The following is a 23,642-nucleotide window of genomic DNA, read 5'->3' on the forward strand; positions in this document are numbered from 1 at the left end:
TAGATATACCAGAAGGAAGAAGAATGTATGGTAGATGATTGAAAGGCTTTTACCAATATAGCTAAGACTCTGACAGGTGTTCCTGAATTTCATTGTACTCAGAACATGTAATACTGTTATTTCAGGTTTTCCTTCCCAGAAACTCTTTTAAAAATCTTGGCTTAGGGACAACAAAATGTCCTTTCCAATCAGAAAGCATTGAAAGACTTTAGAATGTGCTGTTGGAAGACAAGGCTTGTGGCTATGCTACATTCTCCTGACAAATCTTGGCTTCTGGGAACTTTCTTGCAACTTTCGCCATTGCACATGGCAGTAATTCTTCAGGTATCCCAGGTGATATAGCCAGAACAACTTTGTATATAGCATCTATTCGAACGCTTTTTTCAAAAAAAGTTTTTATTTATTTTTAGACAGAAGGGAATACAGGGAGAAAAAAAGGGAGAGAAACATCAATGTATAGTTGCCTCTTGTATTTCCCCAACTGGGGACCTGGCCTGCAACCCAGGCATGTGCCCTGAATGGGAATTGAACTGGTGACCCCTTGGTTCACAGGCCGGCACTCAATCCACTGAGCCATGCCAGCCAGAGCAATGCTTTCTTTATTAACATTCCTCAGTGTTTATAGTTTTGCGTAGTATGATGTTCCTGATGCTATCAGTGTCCATTAAGCCTGTATCATCTGTCCATGTACAACATTATTTTCCCTCCCAAACATTTTCTCTAGCCAGAGATTCCCCTGTACGGGTGTGAAATAAAAGTCAGACTTTGCCTTTTTTATTTTATCTATCTTATTCATTGGACAGCTTTGAAACTTCTGGAATAAAAATTGTGTAGGTGTCTCTGAGGGTGACATAGTTATATGTCTCCACAATTTAATTCTAAGTCTTCTATTTGACATCTTTCCTTGAAGACCAAATGCCAGATATGACATTGTGTGCAATGAGGAGGGTACTCATTTCAAAATTTCCTAAAATCCTAAACAATAAGAGAAGAAATAAATTTAATAAAAATGAAAAAAAATATTGACTTAAATGATAACAATATGATTTAAGTAAGTTTTATTCACTTTCTTTTCAGATTTTATCTACTTCCCTTTCTATTATTAGTTTGCTTTTTAACCTTAAATTGTTTAGTTTGTATATGAGAATTTTTAACAAAATCTGAGACTCTCCTGTGAAAATTATAATTATTATTTTAAAAATTATGTCCAAAATCCTTAATAAAACACTCATCCAAGAATTTTTAAATCAAATGATTGATATTTAATATGGAAATCACAAATTTATCTTCATAGGCAAACTTGTATAGATTTCTGAAATGCCATAATTTTATAAAGATTACTTGACTATGGAAAGGTAGAAAGCAAAATTATCTATATGTTCATGTTATTTCTCAGTTAAGGGGAAAAAACACACAGAGCCTAAGACCAATGGATACGTAACAGATTTGCACTGGTGCTGCAGGTGGGAAAGCAGATGCCCTGAAGAGGAGATGTCACATGCAAAGCTCACATTCTTGCTCCCACTTTTCCATTCTCTGGTTAAGATGAACTATTTGTCTTCAGTTTGTAAAATTGAAAGGAATTATTTTCAAACCCTAAGAAGTGTGTGCAATCACAGATCATAGCTTTCTAGTCCCATGGTATAGTTATTCAGGAACAAACATATATATATAAGGAACATATATAGAAGGAACAAACATATAACTGAACCACAGTGCAATGAAAATGGGCATGGCATACAGGCACTGAAACCTGGCCCGGCCCTCTCTTGTGTTTAAGTGACCTTTTATCCACAAGCCCCAACTCTACAACCTCAAAGAAAAGAGAAATGATTGTCAGACTTTGCGATCAGAAACTTAACCATGAACCAAGTCTAGTGCTTTTTGCACTGTGCTCACTCCTGTTCTCAGTTATCCAGGAAGCCTTGTTCATTTTAAGCTATTTTTAATCTTGTGTTGCTTTCAGAGCCACTCTTGTATTTACCATAACTTTGTGCCTTCTTTGATTTAAACATCCTTCAGAAGTCACAAACTTGTGTGTATGTTTCATGTATTAGTTTTCGAGAACTTTTTTGGTTGCTCCCCAGTAAAATGTCAAGTTCTTCTATTTATATTTTAAGTAGGATCCATAGCATCCAATATTTTATATTTTTCATCATTCTTCTTATAGTGATTATCATATGGATAATCATCTTAAAGTAGGCAACCATCTAGACCTTATGAAACTTTTATTTATCTTCTATATATTTTTAAAATACAATATCATGCATGCATATTTTTAAAATAACACTTCTGGTCTTCTGGTACTTATTACTTTTAAAAATTCACCTTTTAGAGAAATGGTATTTTGAATATCATTACTGTAAAATTATTTTATGGTGCATTTTCCAAAAGACAAGTTTTCTGTAAGTATACAGTAAGTTATTCAACTCCATTAAGGAAATGTTTGCAATCAAAAGTAGTTTCTATATGGAAGCTTTAACTTTACAATTATCAATAATGAAATAATAGCACTGGCTGGTGTGGCTCAGTGGATTGAGTGCTGACCTGGAAACCAAAGGGCTGCTAGTTCAATTCCCAGTCAGGACATATGCCTGGGTTGCTAGCCAGGTGCCCAGTAGGGAGTGCATGAGAGGCAACCATACATTGATGTTTCTCTAACTCTCCTTCCTTTCCCCTCTCTCTAAAAATAAATAAATAAAATCTTACAAAGTAAATAAAATAATAAGTATTAACATTTAAATCTTATTGTTTATAAACAATAATTGTTAATATTTACTGACTGCTATTAAGGTGCTATATTCTGAGCTAAATACTTTATATTCTGTTTCACTTGGTGTTTATTACTAACCAGCAATGACTATTATCCCTCTACAAGCAATAAAATTAAGTATTAACAGGTTAACTTACCCATTGACATAAGTGACTGAGGCTAGACCCCGCATAAAGCTGATGAAAAAGCCCTTCTTAAAAACTGTGCTCTACAGATATAAAACCTTGACTAATTTAAGTATCTCTAAACTCTTAGGGAACATAAACAATATTTCCTCTCTAAGTCATTTATACACTGGTGTATTTAAAACAAATAAATTAATTAAAATGTTCAAGATCAAGCAACCAAAATTTTAATATCAAGTGCTGAATTTTAATTGTATCAAATTTACCAAATAAAAATACATGTTTTCACTGTATCTATAATACATTTCTACCATCAATTTATTAGTTATTTTAGGGCAAAAGTCTTGAAATATCAACTGTTGATATAAGTACAGACACATTTGTATGTATTTCTCCTCATATTGTCCTCCTGCTCTTTATACTTGAGTCAATTCATATGTATATACCAGAGACAGGGCTGATACACACCACCATGGAAACATAAACGTAACAGTCAGGTAATGATGCTTATATTGAAGATTATGAATTAGTCTCAAGAATCAATTGAGACCACCCACTGGCCAATTATCATCAGAAAGACTGTTTTTCTTAAATTAAATAACTTATTGTCATGTAATACATATACTATACATTTTATACATTTAAAGTGTACAGTTCAATGATTTTTATTATATTCACAGAAAAGCATGTAGGGGAGGGAGAAAACTCCTCTTAAGCTCTTAAAGCTGGACTTGACACAAAACCAGATTAATAAGAGAAAAACCAATTTAATACATGCCCAAAGGAGAATCATAATCTGGTGCTCAGATCATAAAATTAGGCCCACCGAAATGGTCCAACCAAGGACCTTTTATACCTTTTAGCCAAAGAAACACTAAATTTGTGATAAATTAACAGAACAGGAAATTTACTGCTCATTACAAAGGAATCTAAGCAAGGTTTGCGTATTCCTTTGTGAGGAATCTAAACAAAGTTTGGGTTTGGATAGTAAATAAGTAAAGGTGGTACAAGATTTGTTTATACAAGCTTTTCAACTCTGGATTCTTTAAACTATTGTGATAAATTTGTGTCTCAGCCTTCAGGAGCAGGGAAGACACCAAACAAATGGAAGGTTTATTTCTCTGTAGGTAGGGGGACAGAGAATTCAGGGCTTTCTTATTTTAAGTATAGTTTCTTAAGTAACTTTAGTTCAAAATAATCACTATGCCATTATGGGATATCTTGAGTGTGCTACCCTGGACCTGACATGTGCAACTCTCACTTCAGTCTGTTTTAGAACTCAGAAAATAACATAGCTGATGCAAGCGTTTTGGTGGTCCAGGGATTTAGGGTCCATGACCCACTGTGTGTTCTTGGCTTCCCACAAAAAACAATTCAAACTTGAGCTAGCATAGAGTTTCAAGTCAAAGCAAGTTTATGTGAGACACTGAGACAGAGAGTGGACTACTCCACAGATGGAGCAGCACTTCTTCAACAAATTTGCTTCCTTTGTTGAGGTTCATTTAATTGGGGGCAGGGTGTTCAATGAGGGCGGGGGGATACTCAGAATCTATCCAGGAAAAATGGGTGAATGTTTCACAGAGGAGCTACGTTGCCATTCTGTGCTTTTACATGGTCTTTCTGTTTTCAATCATGGCAGTGTGGAGTGTCTCCTTTAGCGTGCTCATATATTACAATGAATATATAATAGGGCTAGGAGTTACCATTAGGTTAAATTAGTTGTCATATGTTTGACTGAGTTGGTCTTTGCCAGTTTTAACCTATAAAACTGCTTTCTGCCCTGGGTGACCTTCTGTACCTGGCCTATTATTCCTACTCTGATTATGTCTATCTAAATGCCTACTAAATGTATAAAGTATCATCAGCAAAGGGGGTCATAAAGCATAGCCAACATTTCAGCTTTCCTTGGAGTCTACAAAATAAACTAGTAAAACAAGTTTTGTGGTGAAATAGACAATTCGAAGGTTCAGTTCCTCAGGTATAGAGGATCAAAGTTTAAACTGCAAAATGGCCTGTTTACTTGAGCATGGTCAGGGACCAAATTGCAGAAGAGTCCGGATACTCAGTGTTCAATTATGCTAGTAGAATCCTCAGCAGCTAAGTGTGGGATTCAAATAGATTAAGGATAGTTGCCTATATTATATCAGGTAGTCTTCTTTTAGGTTCCTCTTCCATATCTGTGCACTGAGTTCTTAATTCTAATTAGTATGTTTTTATCTGTTCACAAGTATTTTCCTTACTCTAAATGAATATATACTGGTGTGATCTATGCACATTTTTTTATCCTCAGGAACCCAGAATGTAGTTGATTTATTGATTGGAATAATAAAAATAATGAATTAAAAATATTTATTTTGCACGATTCCTGATGTTCTAAAAATACTCTGAGTTTGAATTTCAGTTATACTAGCAAAAATCATTATATAGAGTCCTATTCAAAATGCTTTAAATAGGACTTTATATCCCAGTTCCTATAAAACTATAAAATTAACTATGCTTTGTAAACAGACTATTCAAAATTGAATAATATACATTTTAACATTTTGAGGTTACCATTAGATGTCAGTTGACATTCCCTAACCTTGATTCTACACTGGCACAGCAGAAGTCAGTTAGTTCACTTATCCTCTAAATCCCTGAGTTATAAAGCCTGGGCTAAGGATAGGTTGAGGTAAAGATGGTAAAGGAGAGCCTGCCCTGACCCTGGGGACTTTACAGTTTGATAGTGAAGTAGAAATTGATAAAATTGTGATGTAAATAGGGCCCTACTAGCCAGCTATGCAGTAGGTTGGAGTGTCGACTTGATATGCCAAGTTTGCATGTGCAATTCTCACTGGGGGCACATAGAAGAAACAACCAATGAATGCATAAATAAGTGGAACAACAAAGCAATGTTTCTCTCTCTCTCTCTTTCTCTCTCTTCCTCTTTCTAAAAAAGTCAATGAATAAAAATTTTTCAAAAAATGTATAACAGTTAAAAATTGTGATGTAAGTAAACATAGATCACAGCCATGTCTCGGTGCTATGGAAATTAATTACTTCAAGTAAGGAGACAGTAAAGAAGGGGTACTTCATCTAAAATCTTCAATATGAGTAGGAGTTTACCAGCTTAAAAGTAAAAGAAAAAATATATTTTCATGGCAGAATGGGCAGCATATGTTGACCCCCTTTAATGTTCAAACTGATAAAGGTGGAGAGTGAGCAGCAGAGGGAAGCTGAAGTCACATGGCAGAGGGCTGTTAAGAATTTTGTTTTTTATTCTAAGTGTAAGGGAAATTCTATTATCTGTTTTGAACAGAGTGAGTCACATTATTTGATTCCTTCCCAGAAAATCTTGAGTTTAGATCCAGAACTAAATTTAATTAACTCTAATGGAGCTGGATTGCTCTCACATTTCATCCAATATATGAAGGTACCGTGATTTTGTTGACAGTGGAAATGGGGTCCTTGTAGTGTTGCAAGAAAAGCATTTCAAGGACCCACATGGGAGGACAGAGCTTTAGTGGCAAAGTTTGTTGAACTGTAGCAAACATAAAAGACTGTCCTAGGTTCAGCTTCCTGCCATGGAAAAAGTTCAGTTTTGTCTTCATCAAGCTCAGAACAAAGGCAGAGATCCAGAAATTTTGTGCCATTGGTTCATTCAGACTTTATCAGTATTTACTCCAGACCAGCCTTATTACCCATCGGATTGACCTAGTCTGTGTTTCTGGCTGTGCTTTGGCTGCTACTGTCCTCAGGCCCATGCTTGGACCCAGTGAGGTCTGCCGCAGGCCCCAGGAAGCTGCTAGGTCTGCTTGGATTATATTACCTCGGGCTTTGAAAACCAGAAACTTTTCAAACAGGCCAATCAATTGCCCAATTCTTTGCAGGCTTGCATTGAATCCTCCCTCTAACCTATCCATTTCCTGGATCTTCTGGGGTTCTGTGTCCCTTATGCAATTTGATCTTTTTCCCAGGTCACACTGACAAGCTTTTATGGTCACCATCCTGGTTCCTACTGCACATGCCCCACAGAAGCACCTGCCTCTGCACTGTCTTGGCTTTTACTGCACATGTCCCTACTTCCCCATCATTGTTCTATTTCTCCTTCTTCAGAGTCTAGGCAAAGGGTCTGGTTGTACCCCGGGGGATATTAGAAAGCTGACCCTTTCTCTCTATACAGAGGAGAGAACAGTATTAATCTTCTTGGCAGGGCATGCTGCGATCCCCTTAGGGAGTGTGTGAAGCCGTAGCTTCTTAGTAGCTTAAGCTTTTTAATATCTATGTCTCTTTACTCCTTTCCTTTATCAATATCTATCTACCTATGATAACAATTTTGTTACAATTTTGATCTCCTGAGTTTTGTCTTAAAATTTTCTATCTAATTAACTATAAGTTCAGTTTCTGAAATTAGTTTAAAATTTTTCTCAGAGCTCTAAATTCCTGATTTAAAAAAATAAAAATAGGTCCTGGCTGGTGTGGCTCAGTGGATTGAGTGCCGGTCTGTGAACCAAAAAGTCACTGGTTTGATTCCCAGTCAGGGCACATGCTGGGGTGCAGGCCAGGTCTCCAGTGGGAGGAGTGTGAGAGGCAACCAATCAAAATCTTTTTCTCATTCATTGGTGTTTTTCTCCCTCTCTTTTTCCCTTCCTTCCCCTTTCTCTAAAAATAAATAAATAATTTAAAAATAAAAGTGAAAAAAATTAAATTTAAAAAATACTATCTTTGACTATAACCTGTACAGATTTCAGGAAAAACTTTATATACAAAAGAAAAATGTTGAAAAAATGGGGGTTAGTTATATCTTGTTATTAAGAGATGGTTATAAATCTGGCTGTTGAGGAAAGAATGAGTTACTGAGGTGGCCCTGAAAAAGTTGCTATCTCAATTCATTTTTTCTAGACAGGTCCCAGAGAGAGATTTCCTATTTTCTTCCTATGGCAACATGAATTAAAAACCTAAATACTAAGAAAATCTTTTGATCAATAATTCAAAGAGAGAAAACTGTAAAAAACAAACAAACAAAAAAGCTGAAGGAAAATACTCTAAAGACAGCCACACAGACAAGAGTGATATAAACAATATTACTGTCTACCTTAAAATGTCTGAACCACAATGTCTGGATGATCTTGTTTTCTCTTTCTATGTTACCTAAAATTTCTTTAATGAATGATTTAATAAGTTTTTTTCTTTTAAGAAAGGGAAATGTGTTTTTAAAATACTTTCCAATTTCTAGGTATGTCTAGAAACTGTCATTGGCCATGTACATTTTATTTCATTGTACAACTTCCTAGCTCCAACAACAATAAAAAAAATCTACAATTTAAAAAATATGTACTTGATTGATTTTACAGTGAGTGGAATAGCATGAGAAAAAAACATTGATATGACAGAGAAACATCGATTGGTTGCCTCCAATATGTGCCCTGACTGGGGATTAAAGATGCAATCTAAGTATGTGCTCTGAGCAGTAATCAAACCCACAACATTTTGGTGTATGGAATGATGCATCAACCAACTGAGCCACACTGGCCAGGGTGACGGGTTTTTTTAAGGGAACAGTTTTAGGCTTGGAAAAGCTTTAGGTTTTAATTATTGACTCACTGACTTATTCAACAAACATTTCAAGATAAAAAAGGAAGATATTCCATATGATGCAGGCATTTTGGGGGTAGGGTTGGTAACCCACTGTGGGATCTTGGCTTCAAGCAGGAAAGAATTGAATTCAAACCAGCATAATGTTAAAGAGAAAGTGTGTTTATTAGTGAGTAGTGAGACAGAGAATGGGCTAATCCACAGACAGGAGCAGCCCCTCTTTATTGGACTTTGCTGCCTTTAATGATGTTTATTTGATTGAAGGTATGGCATTCAGTGAGGGGGAGGAATATTCAGAATTTTTCCAGGAAAGGGGTAAAGTCTTCTTGGTAGAGCTCCCTTGGCCATTTTGTGACCTTTTATGGACTTTTTGTTTTCTCTTATGGCAGTACAGGGTGTGTCATTTAACATGCTAATGTATAACAATGAGTGTTAATGAGGTTAGGGGTTAGCATTAGGTGAAATTAGTCACAATGTTGGATGGATTTGGTCTCTACTGATTCTAAGCCATAAATTCACTGGGGGTTGGTTTTCCTATCTCCTTATCAGTTACAGACTCTTTGCCTCATACTTTATCTCTCGTGCACTGGATTACATCAATGGACAGAACAAATTACAAAAAAAGTCAGTACCCTTATGGAATACTTACTTTTTAGTTCAAAATGGATGAAGGAGGAAGAAAATAAGTAATAAATGTAAATAATGAATAAAAAATAGCAGGTTAGAAGCTGATAAGGATAATGGAAAAGAATAGAACAAAATATAGGGTATTGGGAACTTGGAATCCTAACGAGTAAATATTAAGGATCTTAGAATAGATTAGTTTTAACTTTACCATTTAGTGCCATGTGATTTTACTCATAAATCTCAATTGATAAACTGCATGGGGGAGAAACAAAATTTCCCCTACTACCAAGGTTCTTCTGGCTGGTCGAATAATGAAACAGACATGAGACAGATTAACAAAAGAAAATAAACAAATCTAATACATATATATGTATGGGAACTCCACATACATGAGAGAATCAGAGGCCTCACATGCAAGAGAAGTTTAGAAGTAGAAAGGGGGATGAGTTATATAAGATATCCTGAGCTAGAAATGAGGTAATGTACCTGGCACCTTCAAAAGGTCATTGTGAGATGTTAAGAATACAAGTTTAGTAAACAGAAGTTTGTTCTTCCCTATAGATAGTTCAAAAGAGCTTCTCTTTCATAATCTCTTATTATGGGCAAAGCCTCTGATTTAAGTTCTTTTAGGTGGTTAAAGGGAGGGACAGAAGTTTCTCTTGAGCCTGTGGCTAAAGATGACTTTAGCTCAAAATAATCTGCAAACCCCAGAGGCACATCTTGTGGTGACTTTTTCTGAACCCACACAACTATATAATAATAATAATGATAACGCTTTTTATTAAGTGTTTCTGTGTTCTAATTAAGCACTCACCTCCATCCAATTGTCAGTCACAAATTACTCTCCCTTTTATCAGATGAGAGATCATAAACATTGCTTGTTAGGCACACACAGACTATAAAGCAAAGACAGATTTAGGAACCAGTGTAGCTTATGCCAGAGACTTCTCACTGAGTTGGTGAGGGTGGGTGAGTAAGTACTGAGTTGGTGGAAAATAGTGAGAAAATGTTAACTGAGTTGTGGGTTTGAATTTCAAATTGAGTAAGACAGTTTTCAATATTTTAGTTTTCATATTTCTTCTTAATATTCCAGAAAAATAAAGAACTACTTGCCAAGGAAAAGTTGTAAACCACTTCTTTTCTTAAGAACTACTGCCTATCTTATATTTAAGTATTTTGGCAATTTAGTGTTAAAATAGGCATTCATGGTGGCGGGGAATGTCTGTTATAAAGTAATTTATTGTCCTTGGGAAAAAAAAGTGGCTTAGGAGGTATACTTATTCTGAAAGTAGGGAAACCCCAGTGGAATTTAGATAATCTTTTCAACTAAACTATCTTAAATGTGCTATACAGGATGGGACAAAAATAGGTTTTCAGTTATTTATATGGAAAATATAATTAATAATATACCAATTAACTCTGTGTTTCATGCTCACAACTGTAAATGTACTTTTGCCCCAGCTTATGCTTCTTTTCTCCAAGACACTTTATTCTTTAATGCACTTACTTGATTTCCCAACTATTGTTTTCAACTGTCTCAACTCTTTAATATAGAAACAATTTTTCTGCCATTATATCAGGGATTTATTTTATTGCATTCTACATAAAATTGGCTAAGTTATTTTTGTTTTCTTTTGTCATGTTTCATTTGCTCAATTAGAAAAAATATTGCAACATTCTTGCATTTTTGTTTTGTTCTGTCATTGTGCTTTTACTGAAAAATGGATCTGATACTAATTAAGGATATGCAGACTATCTTTCCCATCTTACATATGCACACTCTGCTTTTGTGTGTCCATTCATGCCAGTAGAGACTCTCTTGTCATTCAGCACACAGAAGGGTCTGTGCTCAGTCACCAGCATAGAACAACTTAATCATATAGTGGAAACACATGATTGTCTGGTATTTGAGCCCTAAATAGAAATTTCTACAATGGGAAGTACTGCTATGTATTGAAAAAATGACTAACATATTGCCATTCTTTATCTGAAAAATAAAAACTTTCAAAGTCACTTATTAAATATTGGATGCCACAGTGAAATTATGGATAAGTAGATAAGTGTCTTGGAAGTACTTTCTGCATAATGAAGAAATTTCACAAGTTTATTTAAATTTTATGTAGTATTCCTTAACATACTATTCATATCATGTATAGTTTTTAACTAAAGACTGCATTATTTTTTTCTTTTTAGATTAAAAAGCACAATATATTATTTTCTTTTTTTCAGGGGGGAGCAGAACATAACATTCCAGTTGTCATTTCAAAAATCTCCAAGGAGCAAAGAGGTACAGTGCCAAGAGAATTATACAGTAGCCATTCCTTTGTAAGCCATTATTAATGAAGAATAAGATGATATTTAAGAATTGTAAATTAGTATGTCATTGACTAGCTAATTAGTACGTCATTGATCAGCTTCCCCATGACCAGGCAGTATGTGATTGAGTCTGATTTCTGAGACTATGCCCTTTATTATTCCAAGGAAGGACTTCATGAAAGATAAGAGAACATATCACTGTGTATAGATTGAGGAGTGCATAACTTTTCAATTGTTTCATTAAACAAACATACAAACATATGTACTGAGAACAAGTCACATCACATATAAGCAAATTTAGATATATATGTTATTGGGTTGGCCAAAAAATCACTTAGGTTTTTTTCATAAAAGACATATTTTTCATTTTCACCAATAACTTTACTGATTTGAACATTTTATTCATGTTGGCTATCTCTTGCTATTGACTTCTAGTGGGTAGAAGCCATGGGTGCTGCTAAACATCTTCCAATGCACAAGATAGCCCCATAACAAAGAATTATTTGGCCAAGAAATTAATAGTACCAAGAAACTCCATAAACCACTTTTGACACTTATACTGAGTCACAGCACCTTCTCCATACACTGCACATTTTTTATGTGTTTAGTTACATTTTTACCTTTCTTAAATTAATAAAACATAATATGCCATAAATGTTATATATTTTCTTCCTTCAATATTAAAATTGCTACACAAAAATTCACATTTTGATAAGTTTTTTAAAATGCACACTGATATGACAGCTGTCACAATACAGTCTAACAAAATTGTTTTGAATTATGTTATAGACAACTAAGTGCTACTAAAGCCACTGTATAGAAAAAATAAATAAGTGAAATTTTTGGACAACCCAATATTTTCAGGTCCTATGTGCAACTTAACTCAGTTAACTTTTCACATAAAATTTTACCTAAGGAAAATACTAAAGATATAAAGTGACTAAAATGACTGAAATGTGTAAGATAATCAAATGTTTAAAAAGAAATTTGGAGCTGATTCAATGATTGATGAATTGAATGTCTACATCTAAACTTTTTCATAGACACCTTAAAATTGTAAGTATCTGAGATAATTTAGTCATCCATGCAGAAGGTAGGCTATTTTTTAACAACTGTAAATTCTGAAATGGAACTAAATAGAAATATCTCAGTATGTGTTTCAATATTTGGGTTGGATCTCATGATTACTTTTGTGTTTCCATTCCTTGTACATCTTTTAAGGTAATATCCACATAAAAGGGTGTTTTTTTTGTTATGAGTTTAAAAAAACTCATCTGTATGAAGAAAGTAGTTGATGCATAATCAAATGTCCTTTTTTATTCACAGCGGAACTTTCAGGCCTCCTATTTATCGGAGATGCAATTCTACAGGTATACATTTTACTGTTATTCTTCTATGTCAACCAAAACATAAAATTACATATAATATATCACATAAAACTGTGCTTTTCTTTCATTGCAGATAAATGGAATTAATGTGAGAAAATGCAGACATGAAGAAGTGGTGAGTTTTCTTTACTCCTTCTTGATATCATGATTTTCCCCATGTACAAATGAAGATTTAGTACATTGCTAAACACTGTTTAATTTCTTTATTAAAAAAGATATAATGTTGGTACAATGTACTATGATATTTACAAAGGATATCTTGATCTCTTTTTTCATATCAGAAACAGGAGTACTGCCCAAAGAAATACTTAAAGATGGTTATTTGTTATGCTTTTTCTGTTTTTCTATTAATCTCTACCAATTAATGTGCACTAAAGTATATCTCTACATAAACTACATTTCTAAATTTTTGCAAATGTTTAAAAGCTTATGAATAATAAAGCTTTTATTGTGCATGAAATAAATAAATATAAGATGTATTCCTGTGAATTCGCGGATAGTAGCAGGGGCAGTTGGACGATCATATAAAGACTGTAGGTATTATATATGTGTGTGTGTGTAAGAGAGAGAGAATTTAAAGGAGCTTAATCTCAAGGCAAATAGTTTTAACATTAATCAGAATGGTCATCAGTTTTTTACTGTGGTATTTTTTTGGATTTTGGTAAATGTGTGGATCTGAAACCTTGGCCTCAGCTATTCAAATCCAGTGTGTTTAAGTGGGCCCAGGAATTTTGATTTTTTTTTAAGTTTTTTTAAAAAGATTTTATTGATTTATTTTTAGAGAGGGAAGGGGCAGAGAGGGGGGGGAGAGGGAAATAGAGAAAAACATCAATGTGCAGTTGCTGAGGGTCATGGTCTGCAACCTAGGCATGTGCCCTGACTGGGAATCGAACCTGCCTGGTTAGCAGCCCACACTCAATCCACTGAGCTATGCCAGCCAGGGTGGAACTTTGATTTTAAAAGTCAATTCAAGTGGTTCCTTTGTAGGTGGCTTCTAAACTATACTTTGCGAAAACATGGAAGGTTGAGAAGCTTCTACTGGGGATGGTGAGATGGAATAAAAATTATACAGAAAGAAATAGGACAGTATTAAAGACTTTGGAAAATATTTGTCATTCTTGATTTTTTTTATTGTTGTTCAATTACAGTTTTCCCAATTTTTCCCCGTTTCTCTCCCCTGTCCCACACAACCCCCCACCCCACTCCTCAGTCAGTCTCCACATTGTTGTCCATTACTATGGACATTTTATGTGTGTTCCTTGACTAGAACCTTCTTCTTCTTCCCCCTGTTACCCTCTCCCCACTTCCCTCTGGTCACTGTCATTTTGTTCATTGTCTCCAAGCCTCTGGTTCTAGTTTGCTCATTTGTTTGTTTTGCTGATTAGGTGAGATCATATAGTATTTGTCTTTCACCACCTGGCTTATTTCACTTAGCATAATGCTCTCCAGTTTCATCCATGCTGTCATGAAAGGTAGGAGCTACTTCTTTCTTTCTGCTGTATAGTATTCCATTGTGTAAATTTACTGCAGTTTTTTGATCCACTCATTTACTTATGAGCCCTTAGGCTGTTAAATAACATTTATAGAATTTCTATATCAGTTCGTGTAGGCAAGTGTAGAGGAGCAATTATGTTTAAAACTTTACACTCGAGGGTCAAACAAAATGAAAAATACTATAACCCTTTCACTTCTTAGAGCTCAGAGTTTATTTGTTTCTTTTTTTAATTATACTGCTCCTCTGCTAAAAGCTATTTGGAAAACTCTCTATGTATGTATTTTAACCTCAAAGAGGCAACATGAAGTGTCTGTGAAAAGCCACATTTTTACAAGCAGTGATCTTAGAGAGGATTCTTGATTATGAGCACTTGGAATAATTATTCAGGATTTGTTAGCATTCATCACTATTCATCCTTGTCTTTGTTTTCTTAAAAATCTTACTCGGCCACTCCTATCACCACTGTGTTGTGGACTTCATGTAAAATATAGATATTTCAAGACTCAAGTTTCCTATAAATATGTACAGAGAACATATTGTTTCAGACAAGTGGAGAGCATAGCAAAGAGCACTGTGCAGATATATGTTAATTTTAAGTATTGCTTTTTATTGAATTTATTCAGGTAACATTGGCTAATAAGATTATATAGTTTTCAAATCCATCATCTGGATATCGTACTGTGTATTTACCACCCCAAGTCAAGTTTCCTTCCATTAGCATTTATCCCTGCTTTACATCTTCTACCTCCGTCTACCCCCTTTGGCAGTGTTATCTGTAATCTGTCCATTAGTCTTTTTTTTTCTTTGCTTAATCCCTTAATCTTTTTCACCCAGTCCCCAACCCTCTCCCCTCTGACAATTGTCAGTATGTTCTATGTATCCATGAGCTTGCCTCGACATTGTTAGTTTATTTCATCAGATTCCACATATAATTGTAATCATATGGTACTTCTCTTTCTCTGACTAGCTTATTTCATTTAGCATAGTATTGTCTAGGTCTATCCATGCTGTCATAAAGGTAGAATTTCATTCCTTATTATAGCTAAGTAGGATTTCATTGTGCAAATGTACCACAGGTTTTTATCCATTCATCTACTAATGGGCACTTGAGCTGATGCTTTTAAATCTTGGCTATTGTAAATAACACTGCAATTAACATAAAGGTGCATATATTCTTTTGAATTAGTATTTCAGGTTTCTTTGGATATATTCCCAGAAGTGAAAATGCTGGGTCATAAACAGTTCCATTTTTAGTTTTCTTGAGGTAGCTCTATACTGCTTTTCACAGTGGCTGCACCAGTCTGCATTCCTACCAACGATGGGCGAGGGTTCTTTTTCCTCCACGTTCTTGCCAGCACTTGTTTGTTGATTTATTGATGATCGCCATTCTGACAAGTGTGAGATGGTATCTTGTGCTTTTAATTGACATTTCTGTGATGATTGGTGACAATGAGCTTCCTTTCATATGTCTATAGGCCATCTGTATGTCCACTTTGAAGAAGGGTCTGTTCAGGTCCTTTGCTCATTTATTTCATTGGATATTTTTGGTGTTGTGTTTTATAAATTTCTTATAAATTTTAGACATTAAGTCCATATCAGATGTATCATTGGTGATTATGTTCTATTTAGTGGGTTGTCTTTCATTTTTGCCATGTAAGCAAAGATATTTTAGTCATTTTTTTCAAAAGTACAAGATGAGTTTAAACTCATTATATAGGGAGCAAAAACAAGTACATTCTTTTTTAGAACCACATGCTGTTAGATTAAATAGCTTTTGTAATTCTCCCTTCAGGGGCAGTCAGCATGCTTGAGACAAACAGTGATGGACCTTTGAAGAAATAGATTAATATGGCATGAAAGGCTAGAACACAGTAATAATTCCATTTTTTAAAGGTGATTGTTCCTTTTCAAAGAAAAGGAACTTAAAATTACATTGCAAGTTATAGTGGTCCTTCACAATAAACTTTTGTTTCAAGATTCTTAACCTTAATCAGCTTTGATATTAATATTCTTACTTAATTTCAATTTTTAACTTTTCAACAGTAATATGATGCTTTTGTCATCACTATCAATTACCTACACAAATAGACTAACTATATACACCTCAGTGGGACTAAGATGTTAATTAAATGTTTAAGAGTGGATTTACATGGGCAGAAAAAGCACAAGAATTTCAGAGGATGTAGATGGTCTTTAAATAGCATGCTGATAGGTATATCACATTCCTTATTCCAATCAGTGATTCACATAAACCTTCAAATTCAGAAACAAATTGGGTAGGTATTAGTATATATCGTTTGGGCATGTAAAGTTTTTTTTTATTAATTTACACTATTCATTGATATTTTTAGTAATTCTGTATTTGACTCTATCAGTTTCACTGTTAGGAAGCCTCAATAGTATAACTATTACTTTTGTTTTGAAATTTAAGGTTTAACTTTCTGTAGAAAAAGTTAAATGTTGTCTGTTGTGGGAGTTCAGTAGAATTGTTGATGGAATTATTTATCTAAGTGCCTAGAATTAGGTTATTGATACAGTTGCATCCCTATGTTTCTGTCGGAGAGTGTAATAAGTCAATTCTGGGCTTCACCCACACCATACAAGGCATTCTTCCTAGAAGACTGCTAAGGAAAAGAAGCTCCCAAAGTTTCCTTATTAAGAAAGACTAGAATGAGTGCCAAATGCTGCTTTGCATGTGACCCAGTGGGAAGATAGCAGGATACTGGGTATAGAGGGATTTAATACTGAAGAAAAATTGCATATAAATCTTAGCTCTGACTACTAACTAATATTATATTTTCAGGCAAATAAATTTACTTTTTCTGACCCCTTCTTAATCATCTGTAAAAATAAACTAATAACAATTCTTTTTTATGTCTAATTTTTATTCTGAAATGTAAAGCTCTTCTGAATTAAAATACAGTTGACATACAACATTATAGTAGTTTCAGGTGTAGAACAGTGAGATTTCACATTTATATACCTTACAAAGTGATCACAAAAAGTCTACTATCCCTCTGTCACCATATGAAGTTATTGTGATATTATTAATATTATTAATATTCCCTGTGTTGTGCTTTATATCCCCAGGACTTATTTATAAGTTTGTACTTCTTAATCCCCTTAACCTTTTTGCCCATAGCCCCACTGCCCAATCCTGGGGCAATTATCAATTTTTCTGTATCTATGGGTCAATTTATTTTGTTTGCTCATTTTAGTTATTTTAGACTCCACACATAAGTGAAATGATGCAGGATTTGTCTTTCTCTGACTTAATTTCACTTAGCATAACACCTTCTAGGTCTATCCATATTGATGCAAACAAGTCCTAATTCTCGACTAATGGCACTGATGGCTTATGAGGTGGTATTCAAAGCTTTTGCCATAGCACAGACTAATCTGCTTATTTCTACATTCAAATAGGTTACCATGGCTGGTATTACAAATATGGTTAAAGACACACATTAAGCAAGGCTAAAAAGGCGTAAAATCACTATTACAATTAGGTGCAAGGGAGAGATCCCATCTAGCATGGGTCAGGTGGGGCTTCTGAGGCATAAACACCATCAGTCTTCCCCAAGAGCATGGTTCTCCAGAACTGTTTGCTGGAACATAGAGATACACAGTCCTTCCATATATTAGAAGCCATCCTGTGAGCAATTTAACATGAGATAAGCATAAGATACATCATTGGTGGTGGTGCAATTCATCCTCGTACCTGCTGAGAGCACAAAACACATTTTAGTACAGTTGACAAAGGTTGCACACTCTCTAGCTGGGGCTACATTAGCGACCTTCAAGGAAAACATTTCCCTGCCCTTTATAGTCACCACTGGTCCACAGTTATCCATATCAGAGCAGGTCATTTTCTTTTTGATATGCTCAAACACAGTATAATTTCTAAGGCTTTCCCAGGGAGTACAAACACCCATGGTATCTGAGTAAAGTCTATTTGTCAGTCCTCAAGTGGGAACTATCCTTGGTATTGAGGGGATCTGTCTTAGGGGTATTCTTCTGGCATACAATGCATCTAGAAATTACTTTCAATATGGCTTTAGAAATTCCAGGACCTGTGAGCCGTGGTTTGACATAGGTGATTTATGAATCTCTTCCATAGTGTGTGGCCTCAGGCAAATGCTTCATGACTGGCTCTACTAAATGTTCAGGAAGCAGTGTAACTCCTTTCTTATTCTTTTTCATCCACTATCAGCAGCTTCTTCATTAAAACCCCAACACTTAGTTTTCTCTAAGTTTGCAGTTGAATATTTAGGGTCAAATTGTGGCAAGTCTAGGACAGATATTGAAGGCATTATAAATGCTCCTTTAGCAGCCTCTTTTGCTGCTAGGATCAGCCAGATTGTTACCTCTGGCTACTTCAGTGCCCTCCTCCTGATGCCCTGGACAGTGCATAACTGCCACCTCTCATAATTTTATGGCTGTCTCAGAGGCTGTTTTCTGAACAGCTTCTCATAATTTTAAAATTTCTGCTTCATGCTTATTCTTCTTTTTATCTGGAGGTTAACAGTTCTTTTTTCTTTCCAGATGAAATCATGTGCCTGCAAAATTAGGAAAGTGTACTTTGAGTTGATATATGCATTTATTCTCTTTTTTGGTAATAATTCCAATGCCCTTGTCAATGAAATAGTTTAACTTTCTGAGTAGAGGTTCCTGGTCAAGGCCTTGCCCTCTACTACTTCAGGAGTCACAACTGCATACCTAACCTCTCTGTTTCCTTTGTCCATATAACTGCTTCCATCTGCATAGATAGTCCAGTCTACTTCTTCTAGAGGATGGTCCTATAAGTCAATTCTTCTAGAATACACTTCATCAATTATCTCAGCATGGTCATGTATTAGTGCAACCAAGTCAGGCTCCAGGGGAAGAGAGGCAGAATTAAACTTACTTACGATTTTGAGCAAGACATTGTGATTGTTGAAAGAAATGGGTTGGTACCTGCCCATTCTTCCAGCAGTGCACCACATATTTCCCTTTTGCTCCAGCAAGCTCAACACTTACTGGGGCTCATAACTGGTACAGGCTCTCCTAAGGAAAACTTTTCAGCTTCCTGTAAGAGCTTGCAGGTGGCTGCCATGGCTTTCAAGCAGACTGGCCACACCTGGACAGTGAGATCTAGTTTCCTTGACAAGTGTGCAGTGGGTTGTGGAATGTCATTAAACATTTGGGTGAGGACTCCTAGACCAATGCTCTGTCTCTCATGCACATATAATTGAAAGGGCTTCAGTAGGTTTGGAAGCCCCAAGGCTGATGCAGAAGCCAGGTGTGCCTTCAGGGACTCAAAAGCCTGAGAGTACTCCTTTGTCCACTCTAAAGGGCTATATTCTGGTCCCTTCAGAGCTTCATACGGTGATTTAGCAAGGAGCCCAAAGTTTGGAATCCAAATGCAGCAGTATTTCCAAGAATCCTCTTAACTGTTTCCTGTTATTGGGAGGGGTCCTCAGTGGACTTTTGTTTCATTGCTGCACCATATTCAGACTGTTCTGCTTAGGGATGCCTTTCTTCATTCCCTCAAGGATGCACCTCTTATAATGCTCTCAGAGAAGAAGGCCATTCCCATTAGGGTCCTAGTCAGTCTCGATTAAAGATATTGTCCTGGTAGGGTTGAGAGCCCCATCTGGATTTTCTTGGTGTAACCTCTGAGCCTCTTTATTTGCCTTATCCAACACCAGCCTCTGCTCATTCCTCACAAGCAAAATATTTAATAAGACTTGTATGTTTACCCAATTGGGATGATGATTGGAAAAAAAACGATGCAACCAAAGCAGTCATTTTAGTAGTATCATCCCTATAAGAAGGATTGAGCTTTTCCATTTTAACATATCTGATGTAGGAAATGGAGTATGTGCCCAATAATATCCAGCAGGCTGGCCCTCTGGCCCTGCTCTGACTGGAAGTTCTGCAAAGGATACTGCCCTGCCCCAGTAGGGGCTTGTCCTCCACCCAATTTGGTTCCCTGATGAGTCCAAGACAGCAATACCAGTACAAGCACACTTTCCCCACTTCCCTCAGCAGAGTATGTCTCCCTGGCTGGAGAGGCCTGGGAGCTCTGACTATGCTCACAGCAGTCATACTATCTAGATCTCCCTGGTCCCTCTCCTCTCAGCTTCTGCTATCTTTCACATGCAAATTCCCTTTTCTCTGAACCATTAACTTGTTCCTTTTAATCTGCATCTTTATCATGTAAACTCATAAAAATAAAAACTTCTAGGTAAGGCATTTTGTCCCATTTCCCTGATTTTCAACACACACACACACACACACACACACACACACACACACACACACACACACAAACTGTAGTTACAGAATAATAATTTACAGACTCATTCAGTGGCCAGCACTCTACTGAGTCTAGCTTATCTAATATATAAGCCAAACAGTGTTACAGTAAAACCACATTTGCTCTAGTCATATCTTTATAAGCATAAGTCAACCAATTAGCCAGAATTCGCCCCAATAGGCTGTTTTCTGGAATGGAGGCCTTTTCTCCCATTTTACCAGACAGAGCTCCATAAAACAGATGATACTTTAACCAGATCAGATGTCTTTTCCCAGACAGAGCCCTGTAAACCAAAAAAGGTACCTTAACCAGATGACCTAAATTATGTCACAGGATTATAAACTGAACCAGAAAGTGCAATGATTCAATCAAATGTGATAAATGATGAGAAGTGCCAGGATTGAGGGAGTGAGGGGGAGTCCCCACATGAAATCACTTGGCAGCTGCTTGGGAATCTCCAAATCCAAACTCCCAGAGCCTCCCAGTCCAGGCAGCCAATGGGACTTCCTGCCAAATACTCAGACTTACCTAAGAGTCCCAAAGTCTGCCTCAGAACCCAGTTGCCAGAATATGATACTGGGAGAAGCAAGTGTTCGTGCTGCCTGTTACATACAGAACCCAAGAAGCAGAAACAGGGATTGACTCTTTATGGGTACTTTATTCAGATGGCCAGCAATCTGAGAAGATGGTGGGTTTATACCCTAACGGACCATCTTACATTTTTTTTCAAGCCAGCCTTTTTATAACAGAGAACAAAGTGCAGTGAGGGGTTTTGAAATTCAGGGAAAATTAGAGAAAAATCTGCAGCATTCTTGCCCTTGACAGTTAGCTGTCCCAAGGCTGGCAGGTAGGCGTCTGTCTCTTCCTCAAACACGGTGGTGGGGATGTCTCCAGCTGTGCCCCAGGAGGTGGTCTGCTGTCTCTCCTAGGGGTGCTGAGCCACAGTACCTGCAGTTCCTGAAACAATAGCTTTAACATATGTGTTACCTACTAGGCTTATTAACTATTTACTAAAGTTTTCCAACTCTTGAGTCCCCTATCAGAAAAAAAACAAGACTCCTACATATACTGCCTACACAAGAGTCTATATTGAAAGACACATGGAGACTGAAAATAAAGGAACAAAAAGGATATTTCATGAAAACAGAAATGAGAGAAATAGAGAAAAGCTGGGATAGCAATATTTACATCAGACAAAAAGACTAAAACAAAGGCTATATAAAAAGAGACAAAAAAGGACCCAGCACTTCTTCAGATAAGTACCCAGAAGTGGAACAATTAAAAAGGATATATGCATCTCTATGTTTACTGCTGCATTATTTACAAAACCAAGTTATTGAAGCAACCTAGGTATTCATCACTAGATGAATGGATAGAGAAGTGGGTGTGTGTGCATGCACATGCACATAACACATGGGAATATTACACAGCCATGAGAAAGAAATGGATTTAATAATATTTTTTAAGGATTTAGTATAATATATAAAAAAATCCTAACACAGATCTGGCAACTGAGAAAACATTATGTATTATTTTATTCCACTAAATAATACTGCTTCTGCACTCTTCTTATTTTCTCTAGCAGCCACTGCTATGTGAGTGTTGAAAAGTGTCTTGTTGTGACCCATGATGGACCCTGAGAGGTCCCACAACACAAAGAAAACTCATGATGATGCTACTCAACATCCCAAGCTTCTCCTACCACTTATAGTCAGGAATCAAATTAGGCATCCATGACTGGTGTGGCAGAGCTATCTGAAAAATGAGGGCACCTTGCTCATTCTAGCAGCATGCCTCTTTTTATTTTTTATGTAAATGTGTTTTGTAGTCCATGACTTGTGTCCCCAAAACACAAGTTTATAATATACCTTTTTTTTGAGGAAAGCTAAATTTATTGTCATTGCTGATGTTAAGATTGTCTATTGTCTCTACTTTCTTTAACTTACTTACCATTGAACCCTAGACACACTAGGTGGTTGTCATTTTTCCTATTTTATTTTATAATTTACTTTCATTTTTGAAAAATGTATACATCTTTTATTTTTCAATTAGAATTGACATATAAAATTATATCAGTTATAGATATACAACACAGTGATATAGAATTTATATAACTTTCAAAGTGATCACCCCAATAACTGTAGGATGACATACATAATTATTAACATATGATTGATTATATTTCCTATGCTGTACTTTACACCCCATGATTGTTTTTATAACTGGCAATTTGCAAATCTTGATCACTTCACCTGTTTTACCCATACCCCCAGCTGCCTCCCGTCTGGCAACCATCAAAATATTCTCTATATCCATGAGTTTGTTTGTTTGCTTATTTTGTTTTGTAGATTCCACATATCAGTAAAATCAGATTGCATTTGTCTTTCTCCATTTGACTCTGACTGATTTCAGCTAGCATAATACCCTCTAGATCCATCTATATTGTACAAATGGCAAGATTTCATTCTTTTATTATTGCTGAGTAATATTTCATTGTACGTAACTCCCACCTTATCTTCATCTGTTTGTCTGGCGATGATTATTAGTTGTTTCCTTATCTTGACTGTTGTAAGTAATGCTGCAAAAGAGATGCATATGTCTTTTTGAATTAGTGTTTTGGGTTTCTTTGTATAAGTAGAACTGGAATTGTTGGGTCATTCTTAGACTGTTATCACAGCTTTTGTTTTTCTATTTTGTCTGATATAAGTATTGTTATCTCAGCTTTGTTTGTTTGTTTTGATTTGAATAAAATGCTTCTTCTACCCATTTACTTTCAGTCTACATGTGTTTTGATCTGAAGTGTGTCTCTTATAGACAGCATATATATGGGTTTTGTTTTCTTCTTCATTCAGTCACCCTATCCTATGTTTTCTGATTGGAAAATGTTCCTGATTGGAACATTTAATCCATTTACAATTAAAGTAATTATTGATAGATATATTATCACCATTTTATTTATACTTTTGATCTCTCTTCTTCCTCTTGTTCTTCTAGAACCCTTTAACATTTCTTGTAATACTAGTTTGGTGATAATGAACTCCTTTAG

The 23,642-nt window shown here is 35.8% G+C and overlaps 1 protein-coding gene across 1 annotated transcript in view; it reads left to right on the plus strand.

The window, feature by feature from the left end:
• SNTG1 (syntrophin gamma 1) overlaps window positions 1-23,642 on the plus strand; it is a 782,410-nt gene that overhangs the window by 460,805 nt on the left and 297,963 nt on the right. Inside the window, exons 7-9 of the mRNA XM_045845038.1 lie at window positions 11,329-11,386; window positions 12,742-12,785; window positions 12,877-12,918. Coding sequence (XP_045700994.1) covers window positions 11,329-11,386; window positions 12,742-12,785; window positions 12,877-12,918 — 144 coding nt within the window. The remainder of the gene's footprint in view (window positions 1-11,328; window positions 11,387-12,741; window positions 12,786-12,876; window positions 12,919-23,642) is intronic.

This window comes from Phyllostomus hastatus, unplaced genomic scaffold (assembly GCF_019186645.2).
Source record: "Phyllostomus hastatus isolate PE091 unplaced genomic scaffold, TTU_PhHast_1.1 phas_contig_449, whole genome shotgun sequence".
NCBI classification, from domain to species: domain Eukaryota; kingdom Metazoa; phylum Chordata; class Mammalia; order Chiroptera; family Phyllostomidae; genus Phyllostomus; species Phyllostomus hastatus.